Below are 17,407 nucleotides of genomic sequence, written 5' to 3' on the forward strand. Positions count from 1 at the left end.
ATCAAAAGTTAATCCCCTCCCCTCCCCTCCCCATTTCTCGCTAATGCGCACAGGACAAAGACAAGAAAAACTCCAGTAGACATTAGAATTACAGGTTGTGGATAACCTCCAATGATTTTTCATTTTGGTTTATTCTTAAATATTATTTTGCAGAGGGGATTACCTAGAAGGATCGCTAGAAAAAACAGTGCTAGAAATACAGATTTTAGTTTTCCAGGCCTGCAAGAACAGCTTGAACTACTTTTCTTTAGCATAGTAATTTCTTCAAAATCCTGTGAACTCATTCCTCTATCTTCTGGGATATCTCCTCCTAAGATAGTATCTTTATATGTTTTTAATCGTGGTATTTTGAGGATTCTATCTGTATACTGTATAAAATGAGACTTCTGTGTAGATAAATGGAATTGAAGTGGTGTTTTAATTATAAGTTGCATGTGTTTTATTAGGCTTGTCTTCATAATCAAATATCTTACCTTGTCTTAGATTTCTTCATTGTGTGCGTATTTGCTAGCACCAGTAAAAACAAATGATATAACAAATCTGCCACAAATTGATAGTGATAGAATTATTTACTGTATGCAAAAACAGTACAACTTGAAGTCGATGTTTTGGAATATTATGTCATTCTAAACACTGTATGTTGTAGTTATGAACAGAAATCCAGCTTTTGATACTGGGTGTTAATGAAGTAAAAATTTTCTCCGTAAGAGGACAAAATTTACTATGCAGTATTAATATAATACTGTTAAACTCCTTGCATGGGAAAAACCCTTTCACAGGTTTCTTTAAACTGCTGTGTGATGGCCAACTCAATTCATTCTTCCCATGTGTGGGAAATGACAGCCTGACTAAGAACTTAGAATACTTTAAGTCCCATACTTCTCACTTCCACTTTTCTGTGTCAAAGTTTGAGAATGTACCTATACCTTAAACTGCATGAAATTGATACTTTACCTGTTCTGAAATATTAAAAAAAGTCTACCAATTTAACTGAATCTAATCTATATCCATAAAATTTGATTGGAATGTTGAACCAGGTATGCCTCATTGCAAACACAGTGAAAGATGTGTGCCAATAATCTAGTAGTCCTAGGGGCCTGGAGCTTTAAAAACAAACAAAAAAATGGTTGCACTCTAAGGGCACCCACATGCAATACATAAATATTTACCCATCTACTCCATTTTTTTTTTTTTTTTATCAGAGGGGTAGCCATATTAGTCTGGATCTGTAAAAGCAGCAGAGTGTCCTGTGGCACCTTATAGACTAACAGACGTTTTGGAGCATGAGCTTTCGTGAGTGAATACCCACTTCGTCGGTTGCATCCGACAAAGTGAGTATTCACCCACAAAAGCTAATGCTCCAAAACTTCTGTTAGTCTATAAGGTGCCAAAGGACTCTTTGCTGCTTTTCCATTTTTTATGTAAAGAACCAAAAAGTAAAACTAAACACCACTTGTTTTATCCTCTAGAAAGAGATCAATGACATAACAACATGTCTTCTCACAAAGATCATGCAACTTTCATGGTGTTATGCCAATTTGTTCTATATCATATACAAGCCTTTTCTCATTCTCTATAGCCTTTGCAGTGTTACAATAAAATTCTAATTCTATTCCATCATAGGTAATTCGTTTAGAATTTTACTTCCAAAGTAACATTTCACATGAGATATAAAGACAAACATTACTGATGCAAAGTGCATATACAAAAAATTAACTACTTTTGTCTCAGAAGTAGATTCATCTATAGTTTTATTTCTGAGGTGGTGATCTACATTAACAACTACAAAATAATTAAAAACTAAGTTTCATCTGGTGATGAAGTCTAAGATTTTCAAAAATGATTAGTGATTTTGGGTGTTCAACTTAAGACACCTTGAAGGGCCTGATCTTTTGAAAGTCTTAGCACCTACCGTCTGAAAAATCAAGACCCTTTAAAGTATTTCAAGTTAGGCACCCAAAGTCACTATTAACTGGAAAATTTTGGACTTACTTGATTGTTCATGTGACTTTATGCAGAATTTTTTTAAAAGCTCCTTTTAATAAATAACTAATTTACTTCCCCTTGTTTTAAACTAAAATACTTCCTTTATAAAAATTAGTAGCAATGAAGACAAATTTAAGGGCTCAATGCAGCTTCCAACAATCCCAGAAAAATATTTTGTTGCATTTGAATCTGGTCCCATCCTGGAATCAATCTACATTCATTTATTGAAAAGAGCACGAAGGACAGAAGTTTTTCCACATTGCACTGTGAATGTGCACGTGCGTGCTTATGGAAGCAAGATGTGTGTTATTTTTCTCATCCACCTTAAAAGACAATGTCTAACTCAACATTTTAAGCTATAAAAGTGACCACAAAAAATATAAAGCAGATCAAATATGTTTAATATAAAATAATTGCTTCCTATAAATTAGCTTGCACCTCTGTCCCATAAAAACAAATATCAATTTGCTTAATCATCTCATCTTTTGTTTTACATTTATTTTTAAATGCTCCCCTTCCTTTACCAACCAGGAGATTTTTCTGTTGATTAACACCCTTAGGCCACATGTCTACATTGCCAAACATGCAAGCACTAAAGCAACATTACACTTTTTTTAAGCCACCCACAAGATCCAAAGTTTATTTACATCTTACTTTGTTTCATAGAAGAATCACTAATAAATTCAGTAGCAAATGCCTAGCATGTTTCGTTTATTTACTGGCATAATAGCTATCATCATAGAAAACTCACTAGGACAAATCCTTAGTTGGTATAAATTAAAGTCAGTGCTGATTTACACCAGTTAAGGACCCAGCACATGACCAACTATTACTCTGAAGTCTCCACTGTTTGTGAAAAATTTAAGATAATGTTAAGTTGTCAATAAATTTCTTTTCAACCTTCCTTAGAAACCATTAAAATAATTCACTTCCTTGTTTGCAAACCTGTATTGTGTTAGCACAGCTCTGACAATAGTGTGTATTACTCTTCCTCCTATCTCATTTGCAACAGAGTTTGCAGCGGAGATTTCAGAGGTTCCAACTCAGCCCATGCACTTGTACAATTTGGCTCACAATCATTTGTAGGTGGAAAAAGAATTTGATCCTAGATTTTCCTAAGTCCTAAAACAACTGAACCTTTGAAGAAAGATCTCTGGACAGTGAATTTTTTTAATTGATATTTAGAAATCAGAGAACATGTCTTCCCAGATTACAACATCGAGAGACGTACATTTTAAACCAAATAGATTGACAATTTCCTCCTTACATGTATTTGATTGACAAGTCAAATCCCACAAACACATACAGCATTAGGTAGAAAGCCTCAACAGTTGCTCCAAAAAAGTGGAAAGCTTAAGCCAAAAGAAGGAACACAGCTGATTCAGATAAAGACGAGAACTAGTATTAACTAGGCTGTCCTTCCTGAGGGTTTTTCTGTTTTTGGTTGTTTGGTTTTTTTGTTGGGGGGAGGTGGGGGTGAAGAGCGGGAAGTAAAACATTTTTGAAGTCATAGTAACTATACACAGCAGTTAATGTGCTATCATTCCAATTTGTAAAAATAAGCCATTTACGGAAAACAGTCTAGATACTTATATTGCACTCATGATGCTATCTGAGCACCTTAGGTTTTCAACAAAACAGTGAAATGGGAGAAGTGAAAGGAACTGAAGCTTGAAGTTCTATTGCCTCGCAAACAAAACATTAATTCTCTTCTTTGACTAACCTAAAACCTTCATGATTTCTTTTATGTCTGTTCCTGCTAAGTGTCTGGAATCCCCTTTTAGAACAGCATGCAAAGGTTGTTCTCATTATACCATTCTTTGGCTGTTTGTTTTAACAGTATAGATGACCAGTAGAATGGATTCCATTTATTGTATATGAATATACACTTAATTTACTGTATGTCAATGGAGGAGAGTTACAATACCAAATATGCAGACCTAAGACTACGATAAGTAAATATCAAAAAGATACATCCTTCACTGCCTGTTTAAGTATGCTGGAGATTAAGCTACTTGCACCACAGAAATAGTACCCAGTTGAACAGATCAAAAAAGAGCACATAAAAGGTCACTGCTCAGAAAACTGACCAAGACTGGTGTAGACCAAATACAGAGGATCAAGAAACTTGCTTCAATATAAAACCTATGGCAACATGACATTTTTCTTACACGATGTAATTAACATAGTCGACACTTGAATAAAATCTGTAGAAGAAAATACACAACACACTGGCATTTTACTTTGCTTCTAATAGAGGGTTACAATTCAATTTTTTTGGGTTAAATACATTTAAAAAACACAATATCTGAAGTCCCTAAGTGGACGTTTGTTACAATAAATGAATTTGCAATACACACACTAACAGGTTTTACAGAGGCCAGAACTGTAGCTCATCTAGAGCAAGGTTAGAGAATTTAATCTGTCTTTTTTTTTTTGTTCTGTATTTTTAAAAAAGATTTACATCTGATACTTTTTGTAACTATATGGCTGTGTGTGAAGACCACTTTTTTTTTACCTCATTCTCAGTTAAGGAAGCTGAAGGAGATGAACTCTTGCTAAAAGCAAGAGTTGAAGATTCTGCTGCTGAAGCCCGATTTCGCTTCTTCAGTGGTTTACATGCATCAGACAGATTTTTCGTTGCTGTAAAATAATTTTGGTTTACAAAGTGAAGTTTGGAACTTTAAAACGTTATCTCCCTGAAGCCATTTAAAATATTCCCTCAGATAAGGGAAGGAATTGTTTAGGTTTGTCTTCTGGGCGCCTATGTAGTACCGAGTAAGCAGTGCACAATCAATCAGTTTTGAAATAATGATGTGTTTTGTTTTGAAGACTCAAGAGATCTCCAATTAAACAAATATGTACTTAAAATATTGTTAAAAATTTCCCAATTAGTTTGCTAAATATTTTTAAATTATAATACTCTGTAATTTATGACTTTTTTAAAAAAGATGTAACACTAATTTGCTCAAACACTACATTAGAAGGCCTACATGAACTCAGCAAAATCAGATTCACTTTGTTAACAAACATCCCCTTTTTCAAAAAAAAGTTATATATAAGGAACTGGATGCTTACATTAAAAATAGCAACAATATCATGTATATTAGTTTAGATCTTTTTGCAGCGTATTAACACTTTTGAAACTGAATGTAAGAGTTAAATATATGTGTTCTTGTGCTCTTATAAAAAGTTACCTTAAACCTGCACATGATTAACAAATCTGATCAATGAACCATTTAGCACACAAGATTGTTTTACAACTCCCTCTCAACTCTCCACATTGCCTCCCGTCAAACAATTGTTATAAAGAAGTTCTTGAATCACATATTAATTTAAGTTTGATGGTCACTATTTAGTAAATACAGTTATTTTATTGGATAAAATGTATAATTAATCATGCATTTGAACAGCAAGGTTTAAATTGCTACTTTACAGTATCAATGGGCAACAGCTTTAATTTGGTGCCATCAAATGGTGAACTTCAGAACTGCTGCTTTAAATCAGCAATACACAATTTCAATCAAATATAGTACTGCAAAATGCTGGCAGTGCAGAAAAGAGTGCAACCCCTCAAACTGAGGTTTAATGAGTATAACTCAGTGCGGCTTCAGCAAAGTTTAGATGGCTGTCTCAGACAACCTGTTTAGTTTAAATGATTTAACTGAAAAAGTTAATTAAAACTTATTCTGACCACATTACCTGACTGGTTCTTTTGTGAAGAGAAGGTTTCTGTGACCTTTGTTTTTGCTGTTTTGTCATTGCTTGTCTCCCTCTGTCACAAAATAAAAATAAAAAAAGAAAAAAGAAAAAAAACTCCTAATTTATGAGTGATTGGATAAAGGTGGAAATTACGTTTGGATTTCTGCTATTAGAAAGAAAATGTCTTTGCAAACATCCTGGTCTATACTGTAATGTAGTTCAGCTATGGTAAGTTCCCATTTCAGGCATGTTTATTTTTTATAAACCACCAACAGCAGAGGCTATAAAACTTGCAAACAAAAAAACCCAACCCCAACTTGATATTCAGTTTCTAATCTATTCACCTGAAACTGAAATATGAACCCCTGCATGAAAAGGAAAATGCTATATGAAGATAAAGCATTTCAAGCAGCTTTATTATTCTTGTGTCCAAACTGGTCAAGTTAATACCTTTAAATTACTAATGTAACTGCAGCAGAAATATATAAATTTGAGGACCCTGAACTGAATTTTAAGTCTCAGATACTTGTTTTCAATGTCAGTGCTTATAGCAGTGTCATTTTTTTGCACTGTTATTGTTTAAGGTTGTGCCAGCATTTCCATTATAAAATACTATTTTCAAGGGAATATTGATATTGCATAAATTTGCGCCAGACTGAAACTTATCAAATATTCTAGGCCAAGAAGTATTTTGAGAAATTTGGGAATTTACATTCAGCAGTTTGACTATGGACATTGCACCTGGTCAAAAATAGGGCACCTCCCTTAATTACTTAAGCAACAGGGATAGCCATGAATATCTTAACTATAAGCTATGGATCCACTGAAGTAGGAAATCATGCAAATACACCTCTACCCCGATATAACGCTGTCCTTGGGAACCAAAAAATCTTACTGTGTTATATGTGAGACTGCATTATATCAAACTTGCTTTGATCCTCTGGAGCGCACAGTCCTCTCCCCCTCCCCCGAAGTGCTGCTTTACCGCATTATATCCAAATTCAGGTTATATCGGGTCACGTCATATCGGGGTAGAGATGTAGTAGTCAACGTTGCTTAACCCTAAACTGATGCAGATCTAATCAACAAGATGGACACTATGGAAGGACCCAACTGCCAATATATTTTGATTTTGAAAAGCAGATTTAAGTATTTATTGATTTTCCTCGGTCAATCCATCGTTGAGCTGGTAAGGTTTTGTAGAATACCTCAAAGCCAGATTACAAAGGAAGAGGTGGCCCTGCTGGATCAAAAAACCCCACCATAATGGAAACCAATACTATCCATAAGCCATACTCTTTGCTGAATAAGTCAGTCTGTATTTATATAAACTTCCTATCACCGAGACAACTAGAAGCTATAGTTCCATCAAGTTAATAAATTTCTTGATTTTTTTTTTAACAAGATGATTGAGGATCCATGGCCTGATTCACTTGTCACTGAAAGTGTCCTTGCTTTTGTTACATAGTTATGCTCCTTTAATGCAGCTCCCATTGTGCCGATGTGATTTCTATATGCACCATAAGTTCCGAAGTTACACATTTTTCAGACAGAATCTATGAATATGTATTATTACCTAATCATTTTGTTCTATAGCATTTAAATTTCATAAAGAATAATTAAGGACACAGAATAGCAATAGCAACACACTGATCCTTTGCAAGGAACAAAGGCTCATGATCAATCCCAAAGCTTCTTGCTCCCCAGGACAGAGGACATTAAAAATCTGCCACTGAGTTGAAACTAAAGAACAGGAAGTGCAGCTTCAATGCTCTTCACTACTCCACAGGTGGATGACAGCTAAGTGATCTTTAAACTGTTTATGGTGATAAAGTGGACAGCTGGAACTATTCTAGGTTTCTAAGAGGAGAAAACGGGTAAAAGGTGATTCATACAAAGTAATAAGAAAGCAACCATTCTGCTATGTCTGAGACCTTCTGGAGCCAAAGGCATAAAAAGAGCATGCACATATGTATTCAAATTACTTAGTAAGCACTGGATCACAATGCTCCTTCCTCCAGAGGATTCACAACACTATTTTACAGTAAGTCTTCATATACTATATTACTATGGCCTGATCTGGAAAACACTTACATACATGCTTATGTTTTCATAAGATTAGTCACACAGAGTTTGCAGGGTCTACCCACATGGAAAAGGATAAGTACATGCCTAAATGTTTGCAGAGTATGGGCTCACTGTTATAAACAGAATCCCTAGTGATCTAGGCAAATCCATAAAAGAAGTTAGTCACCTTGTGTAGTAAAGATGATTCTTTAAGATGTGTCCCCTAATGGGTGCTCCACTGTAGGTGTGTCTGTGTCCCTACAGTGGAGCACCCATTTGGACACTATTCAAAGAAGGAGAATTATCTAATCCTGACAAACAAGCTAGAAACTGAAGAGGAGCCAGTTAAAGGCCTGCTATCTGAACAACAAGTTGTTATATATACCGCAAATTTCTAAATTTGACAGATTGGAGTTCAGAACACCATGCCAGCCTAAAGTGCTTTATAAGTTTAAATCTGATTCTTAAAAGTGTTTATTTGTACTTTATTCATTTTTAAGGACACAATCTTTGATTCAGACAAATGGTGGTAACAGTCACATACACATCTCTACATTTTGACACATAGAAAAGGGATGAAATTGTAAAGCAAGAAAACCAGTGGGCTAAGCCCTTGCCCATGGGAATTGAATTCTATTCGTATATTTTTTCAGCTAGGTTCAAGTAACTAGCAAGGACCTCTTTTCAGATGTCTCCACCTCAACACTAAATTAAAAAAATCTGTTTAACAAGTGCATCCAAACAGACATCTTGACAGTTGCTTCATTTGATGCAGTTAAAAACCAGTAAATATTAAATCCTGAAAATGGAAATGCTGACAAACTTAACTATAGCAGAGTGACTGGTGCTGCTATAATTGACTTAAACAAACCAATGATATAATTACCTTCCGATTATTCTGTTTATCCATCCTGAGTCTTTTCCTAGGTGCTTCCTGAACTTCAAAATCTTCTGAAGGTTCCTTTGTCCTCTTTTTTTGGTTTCTTTTATTTCCATGTAAGTTACCTTGGGTGGGGGATGGGGGAAACTTACATGAAAAAAAATCTAATGCTCACTTTGAAATTATCTTAAACTGATCTAAATTATATTTAAATTGTTACTTTTTAAAAAACGGTTAAAATTTTTAACAAATTTGATTAACCCCTTGATGCCCAGGGTCCAGTTTCTATTATTGAATGCTAGTTCTAAAACATATCCAAATTCCTAATTGCTAAATGTTCCACTTTAGTAAGACAGATCTATCTGCACAAGCACTAGTCTAAAATCTGAATATGCAATGTTCCACATTTGTGTCTTATCAAATAAGATAGAGCTGTTCTAAAAAGCTGTAACTGTTATTCTCCGTAACAGTGCTTTACCACTGAACAAAAGTTTTGAATGTCTCCCTCATTCTTTTATTAAGTTTTCCCAAGGATATAGATGTAGGTACTGGAGACTGAAGACATCTATTAAGGGGCCTCTGTCAGAGACAGGATATCACCAATCATATGGACCATTGGCCTTTTCTTGCATGGCAATTCCTATCTTTAAACATACAAGTGCATAGAAGGCCTTAAAAACTCCATTGTGCTTCTGTTTTGTTCTGTTTAAGATTACATGAATTCTTTATATAATAATTCATTTGCTTAATTTCAGTGTAAAGCTCCAACACAAAAGATCAGTGACTGGTCTACATAGCCACTTACTAAGTTTAATTATCTACCATTTTGAGGTACGGTTGGCATAATAACGGCTTAGAATGAAGTCTGGTTCATTTATGATGCATGATGAGACCTAGTACACTTACTCTTAACATTGACCCTCCAGTACTTTCCAAGGTCAGAGGCAATATTGCATGTTTAGTATGGAGAAATTACAGAGTCCTAGACCATAAATATATTATCTAAAAATCTTTCACAAAAGTTAGCATTTTAAAATTGTTCTACAGCTAGAAGTGTTCTGTTTCAATGGGAACTGATTTCTGATAAACATTTCAAAGAAAGGCAACAAACTTAAAATTAAGAATAGTTGTCAAATTGGTTTTTTTCCATATTCAATTGATTTAGGACTTTACTATCTTAAATTCAAAGCAGCTCTGAATCTGCAAACTTAAATTAAAATGGCTCCAGGAGAACCTGCTATTTACAAAAAGCCAGCATTAAAAAACAAAAGCAAAACAAAAAAAATCCAATACGTTTTCTAGTAGGGTCTGGATGGGGAACGATTGAACTGACATGTTTTCATTTATAGAGAACTGAAAACGTACACAAAGATATGTACTAGAAACACCTGGTACAGGTACAATTCCAATTACATTTCTTGCAATATGACACTGAGGAAGTTGAATAAAATTCAGTACTACAATTTTTAGATATTTAATTTGGGATCTATTAAAACTAAGTCAAAGACGACAACATCTGAGAAGAAATAAAGAGGTTATGATACGTGAGTGATTACAAAAAAGGTACACTCCATAGCTACTTATAATGATGAACTAATTGCACATAACACAAATTTCAATTACTTCTGGATCTTGATCTCCTTTTAGGTGAGTCTTGAAACACTTTACGTTTGGCCTCTCCAATATTCTTCAGAGATGAACCTTGAGAGATACAGAATGTTGTTGTTTTTTTGTTGTTTTTTTTTTAAAACCGATATCCAAATATTTGACACTTAAAATTCTGTTAAAAACTTCACCAATTTTCCACAAAATGTTATTTCACACACAGAAAGATAACAAAAACTGACTGCTGTTTTTATACATTTTTTTTGTTTCGAATCTGACAATCTTTCAAACACTTTCTCTCATTCTTGTCACTGCCCAAAGCAGCACCTGGTAGCTTCAAATACTTCCACAGCAGGCCTTCCTATAGTGCTATAAAATACTATGTATACCAGACATTTGTAACTGGACTGAGAAGGGTCAAGCAAATGCCACACACCCTCCATTCTTTCTTTTTAAGGAAGCTACTCCAAAGAACGACTCAAATTATCGTCTCAAAATTCTAAATAAACTGTTGTTTATCAAGACCATGAATCTTAGCCAACAGCAAAAAAGTTATCCTACAATTTCTTATGCGGTCCTAAAAGCTTTGCAGTACACCACAATAAAATGCCAAAAATGGAAGAAAGGTTTACAACATAGTTTGGAATACTTGCTTCCTGAGCTGATGAATGTTGAGGTAACACTTTTTAAAAAGTGTGTGTGTGTGTGTGTGTTTGTGTGTGTGTATGTGTGTGTGTAAAGAAAGGACAGTACTGGTTATATTTTATAAACCATTTCTTAAACTATTCTTAAGAACTAACTCATAAGTTTACATTAATAAAAAATGACTGATCTTCCCATTCCCACCACCCACATTTAGTGGGCAGTGAAGATAATGGCAGCTGCTTATGGGCAGAAGAAGAAGGAGAACCCACCAATCTCTAAACAGTAGAATGTTTACATATAACAACTTTGTAGAACAATGAGTAAGGAATGTAGACTTCATGGATTGCTTTTATTGTAACCATTGGCATTCTTTGCCTATTGGCACAAACACCAAGAATTAAAACCAGAAAACAATGATAGCTGTTTTCCCTACAGGTCTCATATATGTGCTTAGTTTAACATCACTATGTATATCAAATTTAGTTAGAGTACACTAGCACAGTTTTACGTTTACCAGAGTCTTCTTCAGATTTGGGAGAGGTCACTATGGCAAACTTTGTGTTATAGCGAGCTTTCTGTTTTTCACTAAGCATGTTCCACTGCGATTCAAGCAGTTCTTCAATCTCCTCACGCGAAGCATCTGGATGTTCAGCAACCACCTGTTTATGCAAAAATGGGGCATACATTAACAAGACAAAACATTAAAGTAGTGCTGTACAGATCTGTATTATTCTAATACAGTGGTTTAATACATACAAACCCACTTAAAATTTGTACTATATTCATAAAGAACTACTACAGTACAGACTGGAAGATTCCCTGCATATCCCATTTATCCCAAAAAATAAGGTTTTAGTAACAGATTTCAGCAGCATGGATTTAAAAGTACAATAAATAATTCTAAAAAATTACTTGGATACCTTTTAACATTCACAATACTGAGAATGAATGAACCACCTCATTGAAAATAAATCTTGTAATTTCATAGTTGGCAAAATTTAAATAAATACCACAATAAAAATTAGGTGAATATTAGTGGAAAAAAACCAAGTGATGGCTTTCATAGATTCCACTGAAGTAATGAGAAGTATTCAGAAATAGTTTGGCAGATATAATTATTATATGTGCTGCAATAATTTAGAGTTAAGATCTTCCCAAACCACTTTACATATTTTAGAATATATTCTATATTTAATTCTATTCTATACTCTAACTACTCTGTTTAAATCCAATCAAGTATGAAGAAGCCCATGTGTGGTAGGTATCTTTAGGATACAAAAACATTTGCGTTTTAAGCATACTGGGTCAGATTTGATCATATACTCTTCTTGGAAAGTAAGGTAGCATAGAGAAATCCTCCCAAATCCCAGCTATCACTGGTCTGAGGCGGCATCCCTCAAAAGCACCACACAATAGGAGAAACTCAAAGGCTAGGCCCCTAAAACCACATTCTCAATCAGAAAAATCATTAAATGGAGAAGGAAACAACAACCACTTTAATCTTCTGCTGATGAATACAAGATCAGCCACCAATAAAACCAGCACCATTCATTATTTTATTTTTAATAAAGCACCCAGCCTTGCTTACATCACTAAGATTTGGTTCAATGTTACTTCTAACCCTATTGTAATACATCCAACCCCACAGCATATACCAGTGTTTCTCAACCAGTGGTTTGTGGCCATGAGCAGGTTTCAAGGCCCCACGGCTGAAACCTAGAGCCCCGAGCCCCAGTGCTCTCGCGGGACTGACAGCTCCAAGCCCTGGCACCACCCATGGGGTTAAACCTCAGAATCCCCCAACCTGTGGAGTTAAAGCTGGGAGCCCCGAGAGGCAGAAGCTCCTGTGCTCCTAACCGCACAGGGCTAACACCCCACGCCCTCCTCCCTGCTCAGTAAGGGAATTCCAGAGCCCTGAGTGCCCCACCCTCACCCGTGGCTGAAGTTGGGAGTGCCAAATCCCCTACTCCAGCAGCTGAAACCCAGGCCATCTTCCAGCCCCTCAATGGGCCCTGGAGTTTTTATAGCATGTGCAAAAAGGGTTGAGAACACCTGCTCTATACATTACAGGACAAAGAAAGACACCTAGGGGGGCAGGGGGAGGAAGTAGCAGTCCTGTTCCCCAACCATCTCAGTTGCAGAAGACATCCCTCTCAAGACAAAAATATTTATCCCACCCAAGACAAAAATATTTGAATGCATCTATGAAGAGAAGTACAAGACACACTTAGGACTCTTAGGCCATGGCTACACTGGCACTTTACAGCGCTGCAACTTTCGCGCTCAGGGGTGTGAACAAACAACCCCGAGCGCTGCAAGATACAGCGCTGTAAAGCCTCACTGTAATCAGTGCCGCAGCGCTGGGAGCGCGGCTCCGAGCGCTGCAAGCTACACCCGTAAGGGATGTGGTTTACATGCAGCGCTGGGAGAGCTCTCTCTCAGCGCTGGCGCTCCAACTACTTTGAAATTTCAAGTGTAGCCATACCCTTAGTGGTATACACAGGTCCATATAGAAACCTTCTCAATTTCCTGGAAAAACTAATGACGACTGCCCAATAGTACTGGAATCTCCCTAATTCTTTGTCCTGTTACTTCAATCTCCATAAATAGAATGCAAGTTATACAATAGTACTTGATCTAATGGCCTACATGAAAACCATGGGATTGTCCTGGAAGTTTCTGCACCTACACATGCAACTGGACATACATTTAAACCAATCTTCAGCCCAGGAGTAGATATGGGAGACGTTGCCAACATATTACTTTCTTGGTCTCACCACCACCTCATCTAGGCAAAATCAGAGCCTTCCTTTCTATTCATTAGCACAGTGAACAACCCAACCTTGCCCACTCCCAGAGACTCTCCAGGTTTTCAGCTTAACTTAAGAGAACAAGCCACACAAATACAAGGACAAAGTGTCAATAAGTTAGCTCAGCAGTCCAATCACATGATATCCATTACTACTGATACCAGCCCACACCCCCTGAGATAATTATGGTTCACAAGATGAAGTGTCCAAGCAGAAAGAGTGCCAGTGGTGCAAATCACATTCTGAATCCATTTGCCAGCAGCACAAATCTCTCCTACAGGAATGCACCACTCCAATAAAGGATACAAAACAAGTATCCTATTCCTCCACATCAACCCAGCAGAGTCACATCCAGTAGAGCTATTCCATCTTGTGAACCAGCTCTTATCAAACCAAACTGCATAGCTCAGACACCAGACCCAAGCATGGGCTGATGTTGAGAGCTGTCAGCATACTTCATTATGAGATCAACTGAACATGTATGGTGACAATCAGTAACAAGAATTCCACCCGAGATCCGAGTATTATCCACCAAATCACCCTTACTGAGTTTGGCCTCACCACACATTTCAAAACTCAAGCACCCAGGAAAGTTTTAGAGCCACAGTTTGTGAATGAGATCCATGCCCCTCCTTTCTAGTAAAAACTAGCATAGAATAACTATGCCCGCTACCAAATTGAAATAGTCAATGCCTTCCCTTCAGAGAAGCCCACCTACCAAACTCCTTGAAAAACACAATAAGTGGCCCAATATTCAAGCAGCCATCACTTCATCTTGCAGTTTACTCCACAATAATTGAGGGCCAATTTCCAAAGCAGAAAATAATTATGAGCTAATTCAGCCAGGAAGAAGAATTTAATAAAAAACTTGAGTGATAATTGGGAATCATGTAAGAACACCTTACTTGTTGTACAAAAAGCCACAATCCCACTAGGCAGTGCTGGTTAAAAAAATGAACCTGATTTAGAGCGGAAGCAAAGGCAGCTATAAAAAATAAGATACAAGACATGGAAGAAAGAGGAAGTTGATAGTAATCAATATAATTCTGAAGTTAGGAATTGCAGAAAACTGACAAGGAAGCAAAGGGATACAAGGAGAAATTAATGGCCAGCAAAGTTAAGGACAAGGTGCTTTTTAAAATATTAGGAACAAAAAGAATGGCATTGATCCATTACTAGATGGAAATGGCAGAATCATCAATAGTAATGTAAAAAAGACAAATATTTCTGGTTTGTATTTGGGGAAAAACATAATATAGCCTCATCATATGGTGATGAGAACACACTTTTGATTCCACTGTTACCTCTGGAACATGTTAAACAGAAACTACTAAAATTGGACATCTTAAATCACCTGGTCCAGATAACTTGCATTCAAGGGTTTTAAAAGAGCTGGATCAGTAGCTCGCTGGATCATTAATGTTGATTTTCAGTAAGTCTTGGAGCATTGGGGAAGATCCAGAAGACTGGAAGAAAGCTAATGTTGTGTCAATTTTTCTAAAGGGTTCATGGGATGACCTGGATAATTATAGGTCTGTGAGCCTGACATTGATGCTGGACAAGATTGATGCTGGAATGGCTGATACAGGACTCTATTAATAAAATAAAGGATGGTAATGGAGATAATCAACATAGGTTTATGGATATTATTAGGTCCTGTCAAATTAACTTGATTTTTTAAAATAAAGTTACAGGTTTGGTTGATAAGATAATCGTGTTCTGTAAGTCATCTGACTTGGTACCACATATTTTGATTAAAAAACTAGAGCGATATAAAATTAACAAAGCACACAAACGAATTATAAATTTGCTAACTGATCTCAGAATATAATTGTAAACAGGGAATCATCATCAAGTGCATGTGTGTCCACTGGGGTCCCGAAGGGATTGGTTTTAACCATATGCTTTTTCACATTTTGATCGCTGACCTGAAAGAAACTGATAAAAAGTTTGCATATTTAAAAAAAAATTAGGGAAGTGGTAAATAATGAAGAGGACAGGTCACTGATACAAAGCAGTCTGGATTGCTTGATAAACTATGCACAAGCAAACAAAATCTGTTTTAATACTGTTAAATGGAAACGTATACATCTAGGAACAAAGAAGGTAGACCATATTTATAGAATGGGGGACTATCGTGAGAAGCAGTGACTCAAAGAGATTTGGGAGCGGTGCTGCAGTCAGCTGAACATGAGATTCCAATGTGATGCTGTGATCGGAAGAGCTACTGCAAGCCTGGGATACATAATCAGGGAAAATTTCAGTAGGAGTAGAGAAGTTATTTCACCTCTGTATTTGGCACTTGCAGCGATGTCCTGGTGCCTGTCCTGCCCTCATCCACGAGAGCTAAGAATTCTGGCTTAGAGTCTGGTGGGACAAGGTCCAAAAAATTGGACATTGCACCCCATGAATTAAAGTTATATCGGCTAAGGATCGCTACTGGTTTTCAGTCTGAAGCTGGAGCCCTTCAGTGAAGTATATCTTCTTCCTAAAGAGGTCCAGCTTCTTCGCATCCTGAGCTCGAGGAGTAGGTCCTTGCCTCTCCTTTTCATTGACAACCGCAACAAATAGTCATAGCCTTTGGAGGGCATGAAGTACTTTCTCTCGACTCTTTTAGCTGTGGGAGCCAGAGAGGTTGGCATTTGTCAGAGAGTTTTTGCGTTCTCCTGAATGGTTTTAATCAGGGGAAAGGCCACCCTGGTGGGTCTTGCCGGGGATAAAATGTCCACTATTGGGTCTGACACCTCAGTGTTTTCTTCCATCTGTATGCTGAGGTTCTGAGCAATCCGCCTCAGCAGTTTAAGGTGGGCTCTGCTGTCAGGAGGGGGAGGCCCCGAAAATGCTCCTGCCACCGCCTCATCTGGAGAAGATGATGATGAGGAACCCCGAACTAGGGAGGGCCCCTCCTGCCCAACCGTTTCCTCAAAATGCTTCGGCTCCACCCCCAAATCGGAGTCCGCATCTGTGCTGGCCACGGTACTGGCCATTGTGCTGGCTGCAGTGCCTTCCACAGCACTGATCGTAGCCGCAGTGCCAGACAGGGTGCCTGGTGCGATGCCAGCTCTGTTGTCAGTGCCAGGCATGGTACGATTGTGGTGCTAGCGGTAGTAGCAGTGGCCGACACTCAAGAGAGATCCCTGGCACTGGATGCAGTCTCTCTCTCAGAGCATGCCGAGGCGGACCCCTGTGACTGATGGTAAGCCTACAGGGTCCAGAAGGGCCACTGAGTCTGCATCTGAGCTGGTACTTCCATTGTGGTGGTCATGGTACCAGGGGGAAGGTTTGAGTCCATCCCCGCAATCTGAGAGTGCCAGCAGCTACGGTGCTGGCTTCCATGGAGCACATACGAGTCTGTGTCCGATTCAGACTCCCAGGAGTCTGCGCAGAGAGACTATAGCGGCATTGTGCCCGTTGATGCCAGGGCAATGAAGATCATTGCCAAGTCATGGCCACCTTGCCCCTGGACTGCACAGGTAGCCTCTGTGTTGTCTGGGGCCTTGGGGATGGTGCAGTGCCTCTGTGATCAGGAGAGTAAGGACCCGTTGGAGTTATCAGGGTGAAGGCAACCTCATAAGTCTCAGGTGTGGAAGGGAGTTCAAAATCCTCCACCTGGGTCTCCTTCAGTGGCACCAGATTTAATGATCCCTCCCATGGGCCTGGAGTCGACGGTGATGGCTGTTGAGCAGGAGGGGAGGTTTGTTCTTGCAAGTGT

General features: G+C 37.7%; 1 protein-coding gene across 2 annotated transcripts in view; it reads right to left on the reverse strand.

Moving 5' to 3' along the window:
- The window catches only part of NSD2 (nuclear receptor binding SET domain protein 2), a 160,339-nt gene that overhangs the window by 66,535 nt on the left and 76,397 nt on the right, over window positions 1-17,407 (reverse strand). For both annotated transcript variants that reach the window (XM_050947352.1, XM_050947351.1), the window contains exons 6-10: window positions 11,400-11,544; window positions 10,259-10,336; window positions 8,642-8,760; window positions 5,689-5,761; window positions 4,505-4,629 (exon numbers count right to left, since the gene is read on the reverse strand). In XM_050947352.1, coding sequence (XP_050803309.1) covers window positions 4,505-4,629; window positions 5,689-5,761; window positions 8,642-8,760; window positions 10,259-10,336; window positions 11,400-11,544 — 540 coding nt within the window. The remainder of the gene's footprint in view (window positions 1-4,504; window positions 4,630-5,688; window positions 5,762-8,641; window positions 8,761-10,258; window positions 10,337-11,399; window positions 11,545-17,407) is intronic.

This window comes from Gopherus flavomarginatus, chromosome 3, assembly GCF_025201925.1.
Source record: "Gopherus flavomarginatus isolate rGopFla2 chromosome 3, rGopFla2.mat.asm, whole genome shotgun sequence".
NCBI lineage: Eukaryota > Metazoa > Chordata > Testudines > Testudinidae > Gopherus > Gopherus flavomarginatus.